The sequence below is a fragment of the Phascolarctos cinereus genome, unplaced genomic scaffold, assembly GCF_003287225.1.
Source record: "Phascolarctos cinereus isolate Bilbo 61053 unplaced genomic scaffold, phaCin_HiC Scaffold_4;HRSCAF=312, whole genome shotgun sequence".
Taxonomy (NCBI): domain Eukaryota; kingdom Metazoa; phylum Chordata; class Mammalia; order Diprotodontia; family Phascolarctidae; genus Phascolarctos; species Phascolarctos cinereus.
This window is the reverse complement of record NW_027555847.1, coordinates 171,134,767-171,155,455: the sequence shown is the minus strand read 5'-3', so window position 1 is coordinate 171,155,455 and position 20,689 is coordinate 171,134,767. Positions and strand designations below refer to the sequence as shown.

General features: G+C 36.4%; 1 protein-coding gene across 4 annotated transcripts in view; it reads right to left on the bottom strand.

The window, feature by feature from the left end:
* Positions 1 to 392: 392 nt before the first annotated feature.
* Positions 393 to 20,689, bottom strand: part of PARN (poly(A)-specific ribonuclease) — a 180,083-nt gene continuing 159,786 nt past the window's right edge. For 2 of the 4 annotated variants that reach the window (XM_020972533.2, XM_078152781.1), the window contains 3 exons: positions 10,214 to 10,407; positions 7,971 to 8,018; positions 393 to 1,480 (listed from right to left, as the gene is read on the bottom strand). In XM_020972533.2, the coding sequence (XP_020828192.1) occupies positions 1,428 to 1,480; positions 7,971 to 8,018; positions 10,214 to 10,407 (295 nt within the window). In that variant the 3' untranslated portion in view covers positions 393 to 1,427. Of the gene's footprint in view, positions 1,481 to 7,970; positions 8,019 to 10,213; positions 10,408 to 20,544; positions 20,657 to 20,689 lie in introns of those variants that run through there. The other 2 variants (XM_020972534.2, XR_013485983.1) reach the window with 2 other exon arrangements.

Genomic DNA, 20,689 nt, shown 5'->3' with positions numbered 1-20,689 from the left:
TGGGCAAGGCTGGGAAAGTGAGGAGGAGAGAAGAAGGAAAACAGGGGTCCCCCCCCCGATAAAAAAGTGTTGTATAAACCAAACTCACATGTCCACAGAGAGCTCTAGGCTTGTCATTCCTTCTAACAGCCCTATACTGAAAGACCTCCAAGTGCTATGTCACCGCTCTACACAGCTAATCTCATGCTAATGCTGCTGAAAATTTGGTCCAACAGAACAACTGTACAAGGTATAGGTAAAAAAAAAAAACCAAACCAATCCCCCAAGTCTCCAAAGACTAATCTAAGTAACCTCTTTTTAGACAACATTTTCAGGGGTAGCTTTCAAAGGAGAATATAAAGAAAGAGAGGAAACATCAACTAGTATAGCTAGTAAAAATGAAAAAAAAAGAGTCCTATGAAAATTTCTTTAATTTTCATTTTATGGAAATACATTTTCATTTTTATTTCCATGATACAAAAATGTTGAAAATCCAACAATGATCTGAAACAGATCTGGACTAAGGCAGATCCATAGAATTTTGTTTTTTCTTGTTTTTTGTTCTTTTAACAGAGTAAGGGCTGGTGTATTTTGTAGGTCTGTCATAGATTTCATACAAAGACACGCACACACTCTCTCTCTCTCTCTCTCTCACCCACACACAAAACTTTATCAAAAGATTTCTCCCTGCCTCATCACCCCTCCCCCCCAATCTAGATCAAGATTTAAATAGTGAATATGGGCAAAATGTATACCAAAAAATAACTCTTTCGTGTCCCCCTCTCCCACATGAGAAAATAATGTCTTGAAAAGTCACTCCACAAATCATGGTTTCAAAAAGCTGCTTGACATGTTAGGTTCATTTCTGAGCTGACAATGGTAAAAATTCTTTTACCAGAAAAGCAAGCTTGAGAATGCAATGTTTTCAGGCAGAGGAATGGGTGAAAAGCAATGAGATGGCGACAAGCCTATTTACTGGGAGACTGATGACCATGTGTTGCAATTGCCTAAAAACCCCAATATAAAAGAGATGTGTGATAACCCTGAAAGCAGGAAAGAGTTCAACACAAAATCTTGACAACAGCACAGAAGAAAGAATGCCAGCAGCTCATTCTGTACATTTCACAGCCAGCATACCATCTCAGGTGGCCCCAAACACACTTAAATTTGATTATCTGATCTAACATTTATGGACAGCAAAAGCTTCACATGACAGACAAACAAATTTAACCAGTTAATGAGAAATACATTTATGACACTCTAAAGCTGAAATGATGGTTCAATGGACAGTTAAAAAAAAACAAACTGGTTTTTCAAGAGACATACTTTGTTTTCAAAACCACGCCCACACCACATTTTATTAAATTAAATACAGTATGGCTTCCAAGTGGTGTAAGTCTGGTGATTTCTCAGAATCCGAGTCCCTGCTTTCTTCATTCAACTGTTGGCTACCATGAATCAGGAACTTCAAAGAGCTTGGCAGAACTGCTAGAGATGCTTCCTGGTGGAAAACGGGGAAAAAAAACAACCACTTTACAATCCACAGACAGCATCTTGGAAAAAAAAATTAAACAATTCAAAGCAGAGATAAGTGTATAGCTCTGGTTTGGGAGACTGGCTTTCATACCAGGGGCAGGGTGGGGCCTGCTGCATAAACCACAACTAGAAAAAGCCCTTTGGGACCATGTCTGTATTTATAGAGATTGGAGCAGGGCAAATAATGAAAAGCTGCAGAAAACCATAGTCAAAAAATACCAGAGAACTGGATTAATGGAGTTTCAGAATTGGTGGGGATTGTTTCTGTCTCTTTGCTTTTCCTTTTTATTAAAGATGTTAAAATTTTGGAGAATACAGAATATTGTATTTCTGTACTTCTAGAACCATTATATATAACCACTGGCCATTAGACAAAGGCATGACAAAGTCAGTTCTTTGTCTTTGATCAATAGAGAAAATTGTCCATAGTAACAGCAATATCATAAGGACAATCAACTGTGAAAGACTTAGCTACTCTGATCAAGACAATGATCCAAGACAATTCCAAAGGACCCATGATGAAAAATGCAATCCACATCCAGAGAGAGAACAGATGAACTTTGAATGCAGACTGAAACACATTTTTAAAACTTTATTTTTTTGTTTCATTTTGTGTGTGTGTGTGTGTGTTTTTTTTTGGCAACAAGGCCAAAAATGGAAATATATCTTGCATGACTTCACATATATAATCGATATCAAATTGCTTATCTTCTCAAGAAAGGAGGAGAGGCAGAAAAGGAGAAAATTTGTAAGTAAAAATATTTTAAATGATTGTTAATTTTTTTAAACATGTAATTGGGAAACATTTAAAAAACAAATAAAAATAATTTTTAAAATATAAGTGAACATGAGACGGGTCAAAATTTTTAGTTTCTTATCCAATGGATCTTCTGCCTAGATTTGTGACAAAGACCATACAGAAAAATGTAAAAGGCAGCTTAAAATGAGAGTGGAACAAGACAAATCCTAAGCAGGGAGAAAATTTTAGAAAGTCTATGTGAAAAAAGAATAAAAGGGTTAAAAAGTTATATTTTGGATGGCTCACTGTAACAACACAACACATTCACTTATTCTAAAAAAGATATCAGAACGAGAATACCATGAAAAAATGTCCTTTTAATTTGTTCTGCTATCACAGAAACATTATAGAATCCCAAAATTTGGTCAACTTTTACAAAAGTAAAACACAAACTGCCAAGTATTACAGTTACACACTAGATCAAAGTAAATTAAAAAACAGCTGAGAGGAAAAACAAATACAAATTACTTACATAAATTAAATATTAATTTAACACTCCTGAAATTTGTAGCTAATGTTAGGTTGGACAACAAAGTCCATTATGCAGGTATAAAAAATGTATCAGAAGGTAAGAGATATAATCACATATCATGGAAGTCATTCCAAGATAAGAATGAACAGTGGTGTGTAGTGTGTGGTGGAAAGAGGCATGGACTAGGACCTGGAGGTTGAGTTCCAACTCCAACATTTATTAACTGTATGATCTAAATCAGGTAATTTGGCTTCTCTAAGCTTCAATTTCCATATCAGTAAAATTGGGGTAAATAAATACATGCGCTATATACCTTGTGGGACTGCTTTGTAGATCAAACACTATATAATGTAAAGTATTATTAGTGAACCAATCAGTGTAAATTACAATAACTACACCTTCATTATGAGAGCCTAATTTACCTCATTGTGAGTAGGGAAGTTTCCCCTCAAGTAGGCCAAGACTTAGTTATTTCTTAAAGTTTAATCATTAAATGAAACAAAGTCAAGTGGTGACAAACTCAGGTTTGAAAAATCCATGTCTCTGCCTCCTCTTTCCTCCTCACCCCCAATATTCTACTCCTAAAGCTTTAAGCTTTCTCTGTAACACTTAGAACAGAACAAAATAAATATCTCCAGGCCATAAGGAAGGAAATTTTCTGACATTAAAGATCTATGTATTTATAAAAAGTGTATTAAAAGTTATTATTTGTCCTTCATTCTCAAAGAGGACCAATGACATCCAGAAGGTGATGTCTTGACTTGCAAGTGAACTGGATTCAAGTGAGGCAGAGCTGTGTAAAGTCATCAGCCTTACTCTCCTCCAGCCATCTGAGTCCAGTGTCAAGATATAGATCAGGATGACTGGAGATGGCTCAGATGCAGTGGGAGACCCTGGCCTTTTTAAAACTAAGGTCTTTCCCAGGTCTCGTTTGTCTGAGGGAACACCCATTCAGTGATTAAGACTAGGTAAGAAATGAGCAAAACTAGGCCTCTTTCACTTACTCCAAAAAAGAAAAAAAAATCAATTTGAGAGGGGAAGACCCACGGGGTTTCTGACCAAAACAGAAACAATTGCTATTTACACTCACTTTTAGCCATCAAAACCCAAACAACGATCAAGTGAGGCTTAGGCTAAGACCTACTTGGCCAATCAGTGAGAGCCAGAGTGATCTGGGTTTTAAGGCATGGTCAAGTAGCTCCATTTGAATTCCAACAGGCTTTATCAAAGCCTGGTTTTCCAGTGCTGTATTTTAAGAAATCATAAATGAAACTACAGGGAGTAAAATAGTTAACTGTCCCAGGTTTTTTTTTTTAATTTAATGACAGAATAAATAAGTGGAGAAGAGAAAAAAAAATTAGCCCATAAATCCCAAGATATCTTGTGAGGTTTCAATGATCAAAATTTATATTCCTTTGGGTAGAGTGCCCACAGGTAAGGATATGATCCCCATGTGGACAGAGGGAGAGAAGGGAAGAAGAGAGGAAAGGAGGAAGGAAGGAAGGAGCGAGCAGTGACCAACTGCAACTGGCCAGTGGGGTCTCCAGTGGAGCAGCTACTACTACTACTACTCACAGACTGTTGTTTGTCCTTCCTTCTTGAAGAGGACCAATGACACCAGGAAGCTGATGTCTTGACTTGCAAGTGAATTGGATTTAAGCAAGGCAGGACTGTACAAAACCACCAGCCTCACTCTGTCCTCCAGAGTCATCTGGGTGCAATGGCAAGACATAGATCAGGACCACTGGAGATGGCCCCCAGTATTAAAAATACACTCCATCCCCACAAAGATATAATGCCTCCCTGTCAGCATCCTGTAGACTCAAATTGATCAGCCTCATATCAAGATTTCTGATTTCCATCATTCTGCAAGGTGGGTCACCAACACCATTTGCTGAAATTAACAACAGTTGGAAATCACCACAAGCAGAATGGGTTTGAATTCATCAACCATTAATAAAAATTAGACATAGAGGTCTGCAGACCTAATAAGTACAACTTGCATTTGTAGAGATAACGTGAAGTGCTTTCCCCACAGCAACCCTTTGAAGTAAGTAGTTCAAGCATTACTAATCCTGGCCTCCTAAAGAACAAAGGACAAACAACAACAATAATGAACCAAAAGACAGGGTCAGATAAATTCAGTGACTTGGTCACCTAGCTAGTCAATGTCAGAACAATGATTCAAACCCAGATTTCCTAATTCCAAGTCTGGCCTTTCCACTACAATATTCTTTATACTTTGAGAGAGATCTATAATCTTGATGTGAAGACTTGTACTGATCAACCCATCCACATATTCTCATCTTACACAATTTCTCCAACAAATTCACATAAAAAAAATCTTCCAAGTAGGTAGAGAGCTTCTTCTTGGTTTTCTTTCTTTCTTTCTAGAAAACACTCCATGGGTGCATCATTGAGGTTGTACAACTGTCGTTACCTGCGACATGAACAGTCTACCTCCTTTTCATTTATACTTCGCTACCATCAAAGTAAATTAGGACAACATAAGTGATACATCTACTTCATCAAGTCTGGAAAGAATTAGAAGAGCTAATGACAACTTTGCTAGAAGTTTTTTTTTTTTGGCCAAGTTTCAAAACTGCCCTACGTCACCTTTAGTGTGGCTCTAAACTTACCCATGAAATCAAAATCACTGCACATCTGGGAAGGTAACTCTCTGAATACATGGAAATGCCCATTTTAGGTGGCAAAACTGAATAGCTACATAGCCAAGAATGGTGCGTCTGATCAAGGTACAAGAAAAATTTAACCGATAAGTTACAGTTTTAGAGGCTACCTACTTAGGGCTTACTTTTGAGACTTAGACTAAAAAAAAGAGGGAAAAAAAAAAGATGAACCCAGCTAGTTGCCTGTTAACTTTCTTCAATCACATAAGAAAGAAGTACCTGAAACTCCTGAATTTCCTAAGTCAAAAACTGAAACAGTGAAGAGTAGGTCTTCTTGGAACTGTATTTGCACAGGCAATATTTTACAATTAGGCAAAGACCTATTTAAATAAGATTTTCAACACCCATCCACCCACCCAATCAATCATTCTTCCTGAAATTATTTCTGTCTCTGGTATGGGATATAAATTTAAAAAACCAAACTCACTATACTAGGATTAGGAGACCTTGGGCTCTATTTCTTATTCTGTCACCAACTACTTTGGTGAAGCTATGTACACACTGCTTCTTCATTCTAAAATGAACACATGTGATTCGATGGCCTCTGAAACCCTTCCAACTTCAGAACTATGATGTTAAATTCTGTTATGGATACATATTATGCACGTGGCCTCAGTTGGATAAGTCACCTTCTCTGGGCCTGTTTTTCCAACTCCAAAGAAGGGGATGGATTAGATGCTCCTGGGATTCTTCCAACTCCACATCTATGATCTTATGATTGTATGATTTCTAAGGTCTCTCCCTGTTCTATAAATTTACTTCAATCTATTTACTCCTCTGATCAAATCTGAATGTTTGCTTGAAAAAGGGGAAAACACAAAGGCAGAAAGACTTTTCCCACAACTAATGACTACCTTCCCTGCTAAACCAAAATGGAATTTAAAAAATTTCCAAAATTGACTGACTCAATAAGCATTTATTAAATACCTCCTATATGCTAGACACTGTGCTAAGCACTGGAGATGACAAAGAAAGGCTCTAAGATCTCAAGAAGCTCAGTTTAATGGGGGAGACAACATACAAACAACTACTAAAAATATGATTCAAAAAAAGGCCAATCTTAGACCCTATCTTTTAGTTAGTAAGGTCTCCAAGGGACCTCATTATAAATCATTATTTCCCCATGAGGGTCCTACAGCATACACCTCCTACAGAGTGCTATAGCAGGTTCTAAGAAGCTCTAGTACATCACCAAGCAAAGAAGAGGCCCAAGCATGGATTTCAACATGCAAGCTGCTATTTGCTTCACAAACTTCTTTTTCAATATTTAAGCTGTAAACCACTCCTAATACAGTCATTAAAAATTTTCATGGGAGGTAAGTGAACTCCTTTTGCCTGGCCTTTCACATGACTGACAGCAACTTATTTAGAACTTATTTCTAACTTTAATGAAACCTGTAACAGTATCTGAGAAGATTATTGCTTTAAGTGGATTCTAAACTTTTCAGTGTAACCTTAAGGGCATAAGATTTAAAAGTTCAGCAGTTTTTCCAAGACTCCAATAAAACACGGCTCTTGGCAAATATTAAAGGTCTAATGTATCGTGCTTTTTATGTGTGGAGTGGGGCGAAGGAAGGGAGAGAAGAGCTCCAAACTTGGAACTGGATTTCTCTTTTTACATTAAAAAGTTTAACCATGAACTGTATTTTGGTATATTTTCTCTTTGAACTCAACTGGAAATTTCTCCAAAAAAGGATTCTATTTCAGCAGTATCCAAGAAATTTTGATGCCTGTCAGTCTTGTCATAATCTAGTTGCCTTAATACTCATGTAATTTTTTTGGTAGACTGTAATAATAGGAAGGATGGTCAGGAGATGGTTATGGTGATAGAAAGATGAGGATATGGAACTACAAAACGCCAGGTGAAAATCACTCAGCCTGTATATATGCCATATACTCATGACTGATTCACCATATGGGTTTAATGGACTGGACAAGCCCATCCTATTGAAAGAAATCTTAGGAATTACATTTCCTAGATACAAACATAAATTCATACTACGTGTAGCTGGACTGTTTTTCTTCATTAACATCCAACTCCAAAACAGTATAAACACTGTACCTCGAGCTCTTCTGAGGAAAAACATAATGAGACTAATAAACCAATACTGATTATAATAAATACAAAAAGGGAACTTATTGTTCTTTATACACCTCCTTCCTGTGAATATAAGGAATGAGATGTACAAATCCTGAACCATGAGCTTTTTATAAAAGCTTATTCATTCAACAAATTTTTAGAGAGAACTGATATTAAAAAAAAAAAGGTAGTGGTTCTAATAGCTGTGAGGATACGAAAAGTTTATTTTTTCTTACCAGCACAGTAGGAGGAAATACCTTTGTAAAAAGTCATTCTTTTTCTATTATATTTTTGAATATTCTTTCTGTACATTTAAGTGATCTTGGTACCCATGGGAAGTGGTATGATAAAGGAAAATAAAGGTTAAGTCTTAATAGTCAAAATATTTAGGGCTAAATCTAGTAGGCAAAATACCTAGGTTCGAATCCTGGCTTGCTGACCTCAGGAACCTCAATGAGTTTCCTACAAGAGGAGAATAAAAATACATGCATTATTTGCTTCAGGAATAAAATGAGATAATGCATATAAAGACTTATAGAAACCAGTTATCAAGGGGCAGCTAGTGGCACAGTGGAAAAAGCACTGGCCCTGGATTCAGGAGGACCCGAGTTCCAATCTGGCCTCAGACACATAACACTTACTAGCTGTGTGACCGTGGGCAAGTCACTTAACCCCACTGCCTAACAAAACAAAAGAACTCAGTTATCAATATTAATATTACTGATTTCATAACAAAGCCTTTTAAAGTAATACTCCTTTTATAATAAATAAAGAAATAATTTATTGACCTAACTGTAGGATACAGAATTAGAGCTAAAAGCTCTAAATGACCTTTAAGACATGCACCATTTTGCAAATGAGGAAACCAAGGCCAGGAAAGGAAAAGGGACTTGGTTCAGAGTCAAACAAGTGGCAGAGGCTGGATTTGAATTTAAGTCCTCTGAATTCAAATCTGGTGCACTATACCATGTAAATATTACTAACTGAAAAGTACCTGGCTCATAACCTTTACACACATATAAGCTACTGAACATTTCAAAAGCTTGAGATTTGTGAGATTTGCTTAGCAACACTTCTTTCACTATTTCAGTTATGCAGAATTAATTACTAAGAAGTGTATGTAATTAACTTGTAGAGAGGGACCGTGTCTTACACTTCTTTTATAGCAGTACTACAAATGAGTGTTCAGTATACAAAGAATCCTCCTTGAATTCTGGTAGAATCATTCCCAGGCTAAGCTTAAACTCCTCATCCTGGAATTTCTCCCATCTGCTGGGCTCTTACAGTTTATGGAACACTGAGAACGCCTTTGAGTTCTGTCCTCAGGCTTCTTGATGTGACTTCACTTTGTTCGTCACAACAGGGGTATTAAAAAAAAAGCTGCTCTAATACTGAACTTATTTGCTTTAGAAAGCTTAACACAGACTATTAAGATTGTTTGAACTTGGTAGTTTCACAAAGTTATAGTGCCTTATGACAATAATTGAGTAATTAATATTGTTAGATTCAAATGTTAAGCATATGCTATCACTGACCCACATCTTACTGATTACTGATACTAATAGGATTAAATGCTTAAATAAACGAGGTGAAAATGATTCATTAAACTGATGTACTTGCACTGTTAAAAGGTTTTATTCTAAGAATGGCAATCCAGAAGAAAACGCAAGTCCCTTGATATTTAGCCAATTCAATTAAAAGTTGTCAATTTCTTAGACTATGACAGCTTTATTGTCAATGGGAGAAAAACATATGCTTTACTTGCAGTATTATAGATTTGAAATCCTAAACAACCTAGAGAATGTTTTCACTTAAAACAATAAAAGCAGCAAAGAGAGTTAATTACAGGATTCTATTAATAGGAATTATTTTTAGTAGCTTCAAAGATTATCCAGAAATGAACAGAAAAGGAATTGAAAACTTCTCCCTGGGAAGTGACAAATAAATGGACAAGTTCATTATGCAGAACTGAGAAAAATCTAAGGAAAATTGAGATACCAAGAGTGGAAACACAAATAAGAAAACCACATGAAGAATCTTACTGGGTAGAATACCGAATACTTAATAGCTAATCAGTATCGACAATGAGATAGGCAGGAGGTGTATGCTACTTATGCCAAAGACTGTAAACCATACAAACGCACAAGATTTTTTTTCCTTTTTTTTAAAATGGCAAGTAATATGAGAAGCAGAGATAAGTTTCCTGAGCTAGCTAGGATACACAATCAGGGTATGCAGTTTGTGTTACAGTTTGATTCAATTAAGCTTTACCATGATAGATTTAAAAAGTACATGCAACATTATGGCTTCGTTGCTGATTTCATTAATATTAATGAAATTTAATTAACCTCAAATGTGAAAAGGAAGATGGATAAGAATTATGTCCCATGTCTACAACTAAAAAACCACAGCAGTATTTAATATGCATTCTTTCCTCTATACTTTCAAAATATAACTGGGATTTTTTGTGGTGATTTTTAAAAAAATTCTGTGCTGAATCTTACAGGTACAATTAAAAATATGTCTTAAATCTCTCTGGTCTCATGAGAACTACATAATATGTCACAATGGTTCTATGATCCCTCCCCAAACTCATAAATTTATATAAGGTTCAAGGTTGAAAAAGTAAGCTCTGACCTTTAGCAAATAATACCTACCGGCTGGAGTGAGTTCTTTCTTCATTTTTTTACATTTCTTGGCTTTTTTCTTCCCTTCTGTAAGGGACTCTGCAGAGGAATCCATCTGATCAAGCTCACAGTCTGATATTTCCACTGACTCTATGTCTTCAGAGCCAGCTTCCTCTTGAATGGGGCTCATGTTTCTCTTTCCTACTGTGCTGGTAGCTGTAAAACTGAAATTTAAAAAGGGAAACAACACAAAAGGTGTCAGTTATTTTTATAAGCCAATCTCTTACTTTTTAAATACTCTTACTGACAATAACACTTAATCAGCAATCAGCAAAATGGCAGCTATCTGCACCTGAAAATTAAAGACATTAAATAATAAAATCTAGGAGCTTACTACTTAGAAGATATATTCAGAAGAGTTGGTTTAAAAACTGTGAGTATATAAATATACTTCTGTATCAATATATAGGCACAAAATGCTTCCAGCAGGCTTTTAGAAAATGAGAGAATATCGTGGTGCAATGGGAAGATCAATAGACTTAAGAGTCACAAGATCTCAGTCTGAATCTTGACTCTCTTCCTTATTGTGTGACCTTGGGTGAGTCACTTCATATCTCTAGGCCTCAGTTTCCTTGACTAGAAAATGAAGGGGTTGGCCCAGATGATCTCTAAAGTCACTTCCATCTTTAGATCCATTATCATTATAGTTATTGTGATTAGAGCCATTTCAGGAAAATACAAACTTTAGATTAGGATTTAATATCAGTATTGTTGAATATACCAAGGATGATAATTTAAATGGGTATACTGTAGAACTGATATACCCTAAAATGCTGTAATAATATTGCTTGTGGATTCAGACATATAATGTCTCTTGAAATACAATTACATGCAAAAAGCATATGCCATAGTTCATAACAAGGGTCAGTTCTATCTTTCAATATAAAGCTGTACTAGAGATTGCCCCAAGGTTATGAAAAGAAAAAACCAAAACAAAATCAAAAAAAGATTTATGCAATGAGGTATGCCATATAATTAAAAAAAACCAAAAAACCAAAACAAACCTACAAAGATATCCTTGCTGAGAACAAAACTTTTCTAAATATATCTTCTGAAAATATGGTTACCTGATTATTCAAACTACTTGTACATTCAAATCACCTCTGAAGCCACACTGGACACATTTCATTCTTTTGTGATCATGGAAAAGAGAAAGGGAATTGTTTTTCCTGATGTATTCAGGAGGTGGCCCTGGGTCTTTGGAATGGAAAGCAATGAAACCTTCTGCTTATAGTTTTAAGAATTAGTTACAAACCTAGAAATTATTACTGTTTCACCTCTACTTATAAAACCTTTTGGAAATTTTCCTCTTGTAGAGGTATTTCAGAAGAAAGTTAAGATGAACAGAGGACAACATAGATTCAAACCAACTCACTCCTATAGAACTCAGAATATTATAAACTTTGGGTACTTAATATTTTTAATGAAATGACTGCAGCAATAATTCACAACAGGGTGATTAACACTAAAAATTACTGTAGGCACATAATAAAGGAAAACCTGGCTAATACCAAGTTGTCATTTAGACAACTAGAGAAAAAGGCAGAAGAATAACATAAATAATAATGTAGCTAAGATTGTATACCAGTATTAATAAGTATATCAATGATCACAAACTGCTCACTACAAAAAAATCATTTACGTGTGTGTGTGTCTAAGTATATTTAAATAAAACTACAAGACTACAAAATCATGGAATGAACTAAAAAAAAAAACCACACACACACACACACACACACACACACACACACACACACAAAGCCCCAAGACTCAAGACAAATCTTAAATCTAGCCGGTCTAATAGAAAAATACAACATGTGATAATCAAATGCTCCTATTATTCCTCTGTATCCCCTAGATAATAAAAGAACAAGAAGAAGGTCTAGCTTTCCTACGCTGGGTGGATCTTCTACAGAACATCTGATGGAAAACATGAACAAAAATCACAAAGGTTTGGATGGCAAAGAGAGACGCAGGCAGAGAGAAGGTAAATGCAGTGCCCAGGGTCATAGAAGCCTGTGTCTACGGTTGAATTTAAACTAAGGCTTCCCTGAAATCAGGCCCAGTGCTCTATCCACTGTGACACCTAGCAGCCTCAAAGCACCACAGTACAATAAGAATGATAGTTGGAATAATTTAGAAAATTGAAGGGATGCTGAGATAGAGCTTTTTAATATTCAACTAATGCACCAGTCTTATGGCAAACAGATTGTTTCCTATTATTTTAGAAGACTAATATAAATTTTCTATTCAACAGCAACATCACAATAACATAAAACAGCAAATAATTCAAAGTGGATAGTATGTCAAATAGTAGCTATTCTATGAAATATAGGGACTAAGAAACCTCAGGAGAATGCTCCAAGATTTGAATATTTTTGGTAACAGAAACAAATCAATTAAGAATTAGACTTCACCAGTATAAAAAAAAGTTATCTTGAAAATATAGGAAATACCTGCCTTAGTCATAGTTGTTAGTTCTACTCCAAACAAGACTTCAATAAATGTTTAGGTTGGTTACCTAAACATTGCCAAAAACTTAGAAGACTGAGATATGACTTAAAATATTTACTCTGAATTTTTAGAACCAAATCCCTGCTTTTCTGGGCCTATAGAAGTTTTCCAAAATCTGGAAGGTATTTTGGGATCTCCACAGATATGGCAGCTTTGGTCTAGTTTCAAAAAATTTCTAAAGCACAACTCTAACCATTACACCCCAGATCCCAACTCTAAAAACTCCAATGCCTTCTTATTACTTACCTTCATGATCAGATACAAAACGCTCTTTTTAGCTTTTAAAACCTTCATCACTTGGCTCTTTCTTACTTTTTTTCTCCTCATAACTTCTCCTCTCTACCTATTCTGCCATCCAGCGACATTGGCTTCTTCTTGTTCTTCTCACATGACACTCCATGTCCCACCCAACTCCAGGCATTTTCACTGGCTGTCCCCCATGCCTGGATCAAAACATCATCTTGGCCTTCTGGTTTCCCTGGCTTATTTCAAGTCTCATCTGCAAGAAGCTTTTTCCAGTCCTGCTTAATCTTAGCACCTACTCTGAGATTAACTACAATTCACTCTGTACATATCTTATTGTACAGAGTTGTCTGCATGTTGTTTTACCCATTAAACTGTGAACTCCTTGAGATAACAAGGTTTGTTTTTTGACTTTTTTTTTTTTTGCTATAAACCTTAGCACAGTGCCTAGCACATGGTAAACGCTTCGTAAATGCTCATTGACTTGATTTGACCTGGGATTTCAAATGCAGAGATAATAATTGTACAAAAGACTATGGTGGGCAGCTAGGTGGCTCAGTGGATACAGCACTGGCCCTGAGTTCAGGAGGACCCAAGTTCAAATCCGGCCTCAGACACGTTAACACTTACTAGCTGCGTAACCTTGGGCAAGTCACTTAACTCCACTGCCTAACCCCCTTTGCCCCCCAAAAATACTATGGAACAAGTCTTGCAACCCTTAGTTATAATGTATGAAGTTCTATTGTAAATCATTAGGTTCCAGGACCCCCAATAGAGGTCTTGCCAGATATGGCAGTATAGCCCTACATGCACGACAAAAAGCCGGCAAACCCCCTGACTTTTAAACAGACTTGTAAAAGGGAAAAATTCAAAAGTATTTTAAAAAATAGAAAATAACACCAGAACAAGTACTATAGATTACTGAGTAAAAGACAGAATCTTTCTGGGAACAGTCAAGAGGCACCTGGGAACAAACAGGTAAAGGATGAGTATGAGAAACTGAAAACTGTATTAGAGACTTTGCAATACAAAATAAAACACCATTTTAAAGTCTTGAAATGCTATTGGATCATAAAAATGTAGAAAGCAGAACAGGAAATTAGAATCACTAAAGATGCAAGGTCATGAATTTTGCTTGACAGATAGCCTGTTATGAATGTGTGGTACACTGTCCCACAAAGCAGAAGATATCTATAATGGTGAGAAACCCATGTGTGATATGGAACTGAAAGAACAGCATTACAACCTGAGACTTGATGTGACCCAAATGTAATTTCCAGAGTTCTGCTAGCAGTCAAGAATGTTTCAAATATTACTGTCTAGGGAAAAAAAAAAGATCTTCTTAGGGGAAGAGTTATCTCCAAAGAATTAGAAGAAAATTGTGGCATAAAAATTAGAGTTCCCAAATTTTAAGGTTTCTTTCTTTTTTTTTTTTCCAATCAAGTTTTAAGTTCACCGGGTGTCAGAACAGGTACATAAAACAAATAATACTATAATCTTCCCAGCAGATTATATCTTACACACAGACACGAAACTCCCACACCCACTAGTTTCTTTGAAGCAGCCAAAGAGCTAATGCAATCTTAGGCTGCATAAACAGTTGGGGGAGGGTTAGCAGAGAAGGTAAAAAGGCAGATTTTGGCTAATTAAAACAAATTAAACATTTAAGAGCTTAAAAAAAAGGAAATTAAAAGAAAAGAATTAAAAAGCTGTCCAGGGAAACCTAAACGTATGCCTTCTTTTAATCTCGACAAATTTCCCATGTAGTAAGCAGAAAGTGGTGCAGTAAAAGAGTGCTGGAGTTAGAGACAAAGAAATTGGACTGAAACACCAACTCTGCACTAATCAGCAGCAGCTAGGTGGTGCAATGGATGGAGTGCTGGGCCTGGAATCAGGAAGACCTGAGTTCAAATTCCAGCCTCAGACACTTACTCCCTGTATGAGCCTGGTCAAGTCACTTACACTGTCTGCCTCCGTTTCCTCATCTGTAAAATGGGGGTAACAACAGCACCGATTTTGCAGGGTTGTTGTAAGAATCAAATGAGACAACAATTGAAGAGCACTTAGCACAGTGACTGGCACATAGTAAGCGCTACATAAATGTTAGCTATTACTTAGAATCTGTATGACCTTTTGCAAGTCATTTAGCCTCTCTGAGCCCCAGTTTCCTCATCTGTAAAATTAAGAGTAATGATCTAGATTAATCCTCATCTACTTCTAGATCAATGATCACTGCATGTACGTGTACGTATATATACATACATGCACACATGTATATAGGGAACACTGTATATGGTATATGCAAATACACATCAATGATCATACATACACACAAACATACATATATATATATATATATATATATATGTATATGTATATACACACACATACAAGGTGTAAATAGTTAATACTGAAGTATTACAAGTATCTCCCAAGACCATTGTTTTAAAAAGTGTCATTTATTTGTAAGACCTTGTAGTCCAAAAAACACCAGGTTGCCTGATAAAGAGCTATTTCATTCAGGGAACATGGGCAGCAGTGCTAGATTTGAATAATGGGAACTAAGATCCATACCCATTACCAATATTAAGTTGCAGGAGTTTGGGAGATGGACATTTGGCATTATTCTTATCTAAAATTTTATTCCAAGTACCCAAAGGTAGTTGCTTTAACCAATGTGTAACATTTCTTTTATAGTGGAAATATTCTTGTATCCTGTCATAATTTCAATTGAACACAAATAAACTTAATAGTAATGATGAGCATGTTCAAACTTAGTTTATTAACAAGCATTGCTAAAACTAAATCTTCTTAGCAGTGTTTTGCTTAGCAGACATGGATTCTTTAATATAAAATGCTGGAATGCAATCCATTAAGGAGAAGTAATTCCACATGTGACCTTGTGTTGGGAAGCTGAAAAGAGCAACATAGAATTACAGGCCTTTAAGAGCTAGTAGGGACAAGAGAAGTCACCCAGTCCACCCCCTTCATCTTACAGACAAAGAAATAGCCTAAAAGGGGTTATAGTTTTCCCCAGGGTTAGACACTTGTAGCAAAATAGGGACCTATATCTTTTGGCAAGGTTGTAGCATTATCTGTTCTATACTTAAGGGGGCTTAAGTCATTTGTTCATTAAACATTTTTCAGCCATGAATTGAAATTTTTTATATTTACTCTATAACCTGTCAAGACAGACTATCACTATAGCATGTTCTGTTATGGCATGGAATTTTGCAAAAGGCACCCACCCTATGCCCTTATCCAAAAGCCAGGCCCACAGAAACTCCAGATTCCAACACCATTTCCCTAACATCACAATTACAAGACAAAGAACCCAAGAACAATGTTACAGTGACAATGTTAGTGTTAGAAATTTCAACTGAAGTGTGAGGCTAAGAAATAGGGAGATTAGGATCTGTGACTAAGGTTGAAAGATGCTAGCTATGTCCAGATCAAGGTTACAGGGTAGCTGATTACCTGAATGTGGGCAAAATATCTTCCAATTTCTTAATAGGATTGACAAGGCTTATGGATTTATATAATAAAATGGATTCCTCACTAAAAGTCAATTAAGCGGCAGCTAGGTGGTGCAGTGGATAGAATGCCAGCCTTGGAGTCAGGAGGACCTGAGTTCAAATCTGATGTCAGACCAGACACTTGACACTTAGACCCTGAGCAAGTCATTTACCCCCAACTGCCACAAAACAAAAACAAAAACAAAACAAAACCCCACCAAATAAAAGTCAATTAAGCTTCTTCTTAAAAATGATTTGAGTTGATTTATAAAATCCAAACCAATTTCAAAGGATTATTAATATTAAGAATAATAACAACAATAAACAAAAAGAAAAGACCATACCAGAAGGCAACAATCCTGAATTCTTCTAGCTTTGCCACTAACATGGGCAAATCTCTTCCTCTCTTAGACCTCAATTTCTCATCTTTAGAATGGATAGATGAAGCTAGATTATCAAATTCTAAAGTCTCTTAAAGAACAAAAGCAAATGTGGAAATGCGTTAAAAAATTTTGTTCAGTAGCTGGAACGGTTTCACATATATGACATGGGCTTTGTATGGGAGGTAAGGTTGGTCATTTGATAATGCTGACAAAACATTTATTAAATGCTTACTATATACCAGGTATTGTATGAATAGATGGGGATACCAATACAAATATACTAGTCCCTGCCCACAAGGAGCTTACATTCTAATGGAAGAAAATAAAGTAGAGTTAGAAAAGGAGGGGGTGGGGCATAGTGGAGGGGAGGTGCCCAAGTGGTGGCATGACTTGAAGGCCTGGCTCCAGGCAACATAAAGCAAATGCTCACCAATCAGAGCCTGCTGCTCCAGAGGCAGAGTCCAGGTTCCACTGAGAGAGCAACAAGGAAGATGGCTCGAGTGCAGATGGCATGGTTTAGAAATAACCAAGGGAGGGATTAGTCCTATATGAATTCCTGGCATATGTAAACATATTTATAGCTCTTTTTGATGTGACAAAAGATGGGAATTTGAGGGAGTGTGAACATATTGGGGAATGGATGAACAAATTAATAGTCTATTAATGTGATGGAATATGATTGTGTTGAACTTTTCATGACCAACCATGATTCCAGAGAACTAACAATGAAACATGCTGGTGTTTAAACATTTTATTTTTATAATAAACATGTTTCACCCCCTGATGGAGAAGTAAAGGACTCCAAATGCAGAATGAGACAAATTTTTTTGGTCATGGCCAAGTGACTTGCAGGCCTGGTTCCAGGCATGATAAACTTGCTAAAAAGCTCACCTATCAGAAAATAATCTGAATTTCTACATGCCAAACATCTATCACCAAAATCTTATATCAAGTACAAGTTATTACTTGTAATGTGCTTGGTTAATAGCCATGCTATTATCTATTAAATGAGATTTCTTGAAGTTATAAAGATATAAATAACAATAATATTCAATCTTGGAAGATTCTGGATAATCTGATAACTAGTATTCCTTAATGCTTCTAAAAAGATCAGTGCAAGTAACAGTTCACTTGACAGATTCTTAGTACCCACACATCAGCTTGCACTCCCAAAGGCAAATATTTCTTCAAGGTAAGGTGATGTGTTGTTGCCTAACTGAAGATATAGCTCTAAGATATATGTGAAACTAGCACATTTATGCACATAGTAGGCTCTAAACAAATAGCTGTTAACTGGTAAGTTCAAGAGTCAAAATTCAACACTAAGTTTATATTTTAAGTCAGAGCTAGAAAAAAATAACTTTTCTTATTGGGAGTTCATTAGCATGCACTATAATAATATTGCACAAAATAAGCTTATTTGTAATGATTATGGAAGGCACATTTAAATAGATCATAAGAAGTGGTGATTAAGAAATAAAGTGTTACAGGCACAACTTGCTAGATCAGAACTGGATATTAACCTTGATAAGCATTTGTATGTGAAATAAAGCGGCAAACCAACCTCATTCAAAAAGCATTTAGAATAAATGCTGCTGGATTGCTGAGTAATCTTGGTAAGTACTTAGGAAACCGAGAATTATAACATAAGTTATATTATTGCTAACAACTGAAGATAGACTGATTAAATTCTGGAAGGATGAACTGTACCATTAATTTCCTCCCCTCCCTAGAAAAATAAGTTTGCTGACAGAAAAACCATATTTTCAAGTTCCTAAAATACTTTCCTCCCTTGGTAATAACAGAAAAATGACCCACCCCCACCCCCCCTCCACCCCCCACCAAGTGATATTTAAAAGGTGCTTTTTGGTGAGAAGTAGTAAGTGTAATGACTGAGGCCTTTACAAGCAACCTGGAACATTTTTTTAAAAAACTTGCAATGGGAGTAAAATATAGCATTTTAAGAAGTAATTCCTGAGGTATGCAAGGAAGAGTTTTTATAATGGAGGGAAAAACAAGAGACAGCAGGCAATACTTGAACTTCACTCTTATCTGAACTGGTTCAAAGAAGGAAGAATACACACACACACACACACACACACACACACACACACATTCATATTAGTATAGAAATCCTTCTTACCCAACAGGGAAATAGGATGGGAAGGGGCTAACAAAAAGTGGGGAGAATGATAAGAAGGAGGGCAGATTAAGGAAGGCAGTAGACAGAAGCAAAACAGACACTGGAGGCAGGACAGGGCAAAAAAAAAAAGAGAGAAGGATATACAGAAGAGAATAGATGGAGGGAAATATATAGAAATCATAACCATGAATATGAATGGGGCGAACTCACCCATAAAATACGAAGGAGAGAGCAAAATGGATTAGAAACCAGAATCCAACATGTTGCTTGCAAGAAGTAATTCCTCTTATATTTAACAGGATTTGTATAATGTTGCACTGTTTTAAGGTTACGATGGTGAATGGAGAAAGGTGTAAGGGATTACCGTTTCTATGTGTAATTAATGTATTTGAAATTATCCTTGATTCTAAATTTGTAACATTCTAAGGCAGAAAAATACAACTATAGTAAAACTTCATAAATCTCGACTTTTCATGAATACATGAAATTCTAAAATACAGTGAAACTTCTGTATATTTATTTAAAGCTCAACATGTACCATATTTACCTGTATAATCTACTCCTTTTTGCTGCTAAAGGAATGGAAAGAATTATACGGGTAAATTATTGGGTTGCCAGAACAATTGTTAACACTTCTTAAAACACCTTCTTTATATTCCAGTGGTATTTAATGTGGTACACTGGATAAAAGGCGCCAGGAAGATGTGGTTGAAGTTCAAGTATTGCCTCTAAAACATGACTATGTGACTTGGAAAGTGACTTAACTTCCCAGTGTCCTTGGGCAATTGTCTAAGACTATTAAGTCACAGAGTAGGTGATGATTTGCACTTGTGCAGGGAATTTCCAGACAGAAGTTCACTATTCTGATTAAATCAAAGGTCTGTTTCTACCCTCCTGCCCCAAATCTTCCCCCCAAAATTCAACCACCTGTAGGGAGAATCCTACTACCAGTGGTGGTGGTGCTAATAATTGCCTCACTCCCCTCCCCCAAGCTCAGCTCATCATCCATGTTATGAGTGTAGGGGTTGGGGTGGAAGGAACAGTCAACTCGGGAATGCCAGCCAGGCTGATATACAGTGGAATTCTATGCTCTGAGAATGAAGCATGCAAAATCAAGACATCTCTGTCTCTCTTTCTCCCCTCTCCTACCTCCCACACACAGAGACACTCCCCCACCCCCCCAAGCCCATTGCATGGGTTAGCATCCTGGCCAGTGTGATATAACTGCTGCTAGGAATCTAGGAAAGAGATGGGCTAGCATAGAGTTGGTCCCTACTTCAAATTATTCTCAGTTAATGGCACACTTTTTTATTTTGGTATCACACGGCCTCACACATCAGAACAACAAAAGCACCAATACTCCATTTGCTGGAAATGCTTCTATGCAAGAGGCGTTGACCACTAAGCAGGCAAATCACGAGTGCGCATGAAATGGACTGAAGATATGAATGTTTTTATTACGTGTCAGCGCTACATCACAAGAAAATTGGAAACAGATCTTACCAGGCATTGGCAAGGGCTTCGTACTGCTTTTTGTCAACGATATCCTCAGCTCCAAGTTATACAACAACGTACTGCAGATTATGCAGGGCAATCGTAACAAATAACTTCATTCCTAAGCCCAAATTAGATGAAATAAGAGTGGAAA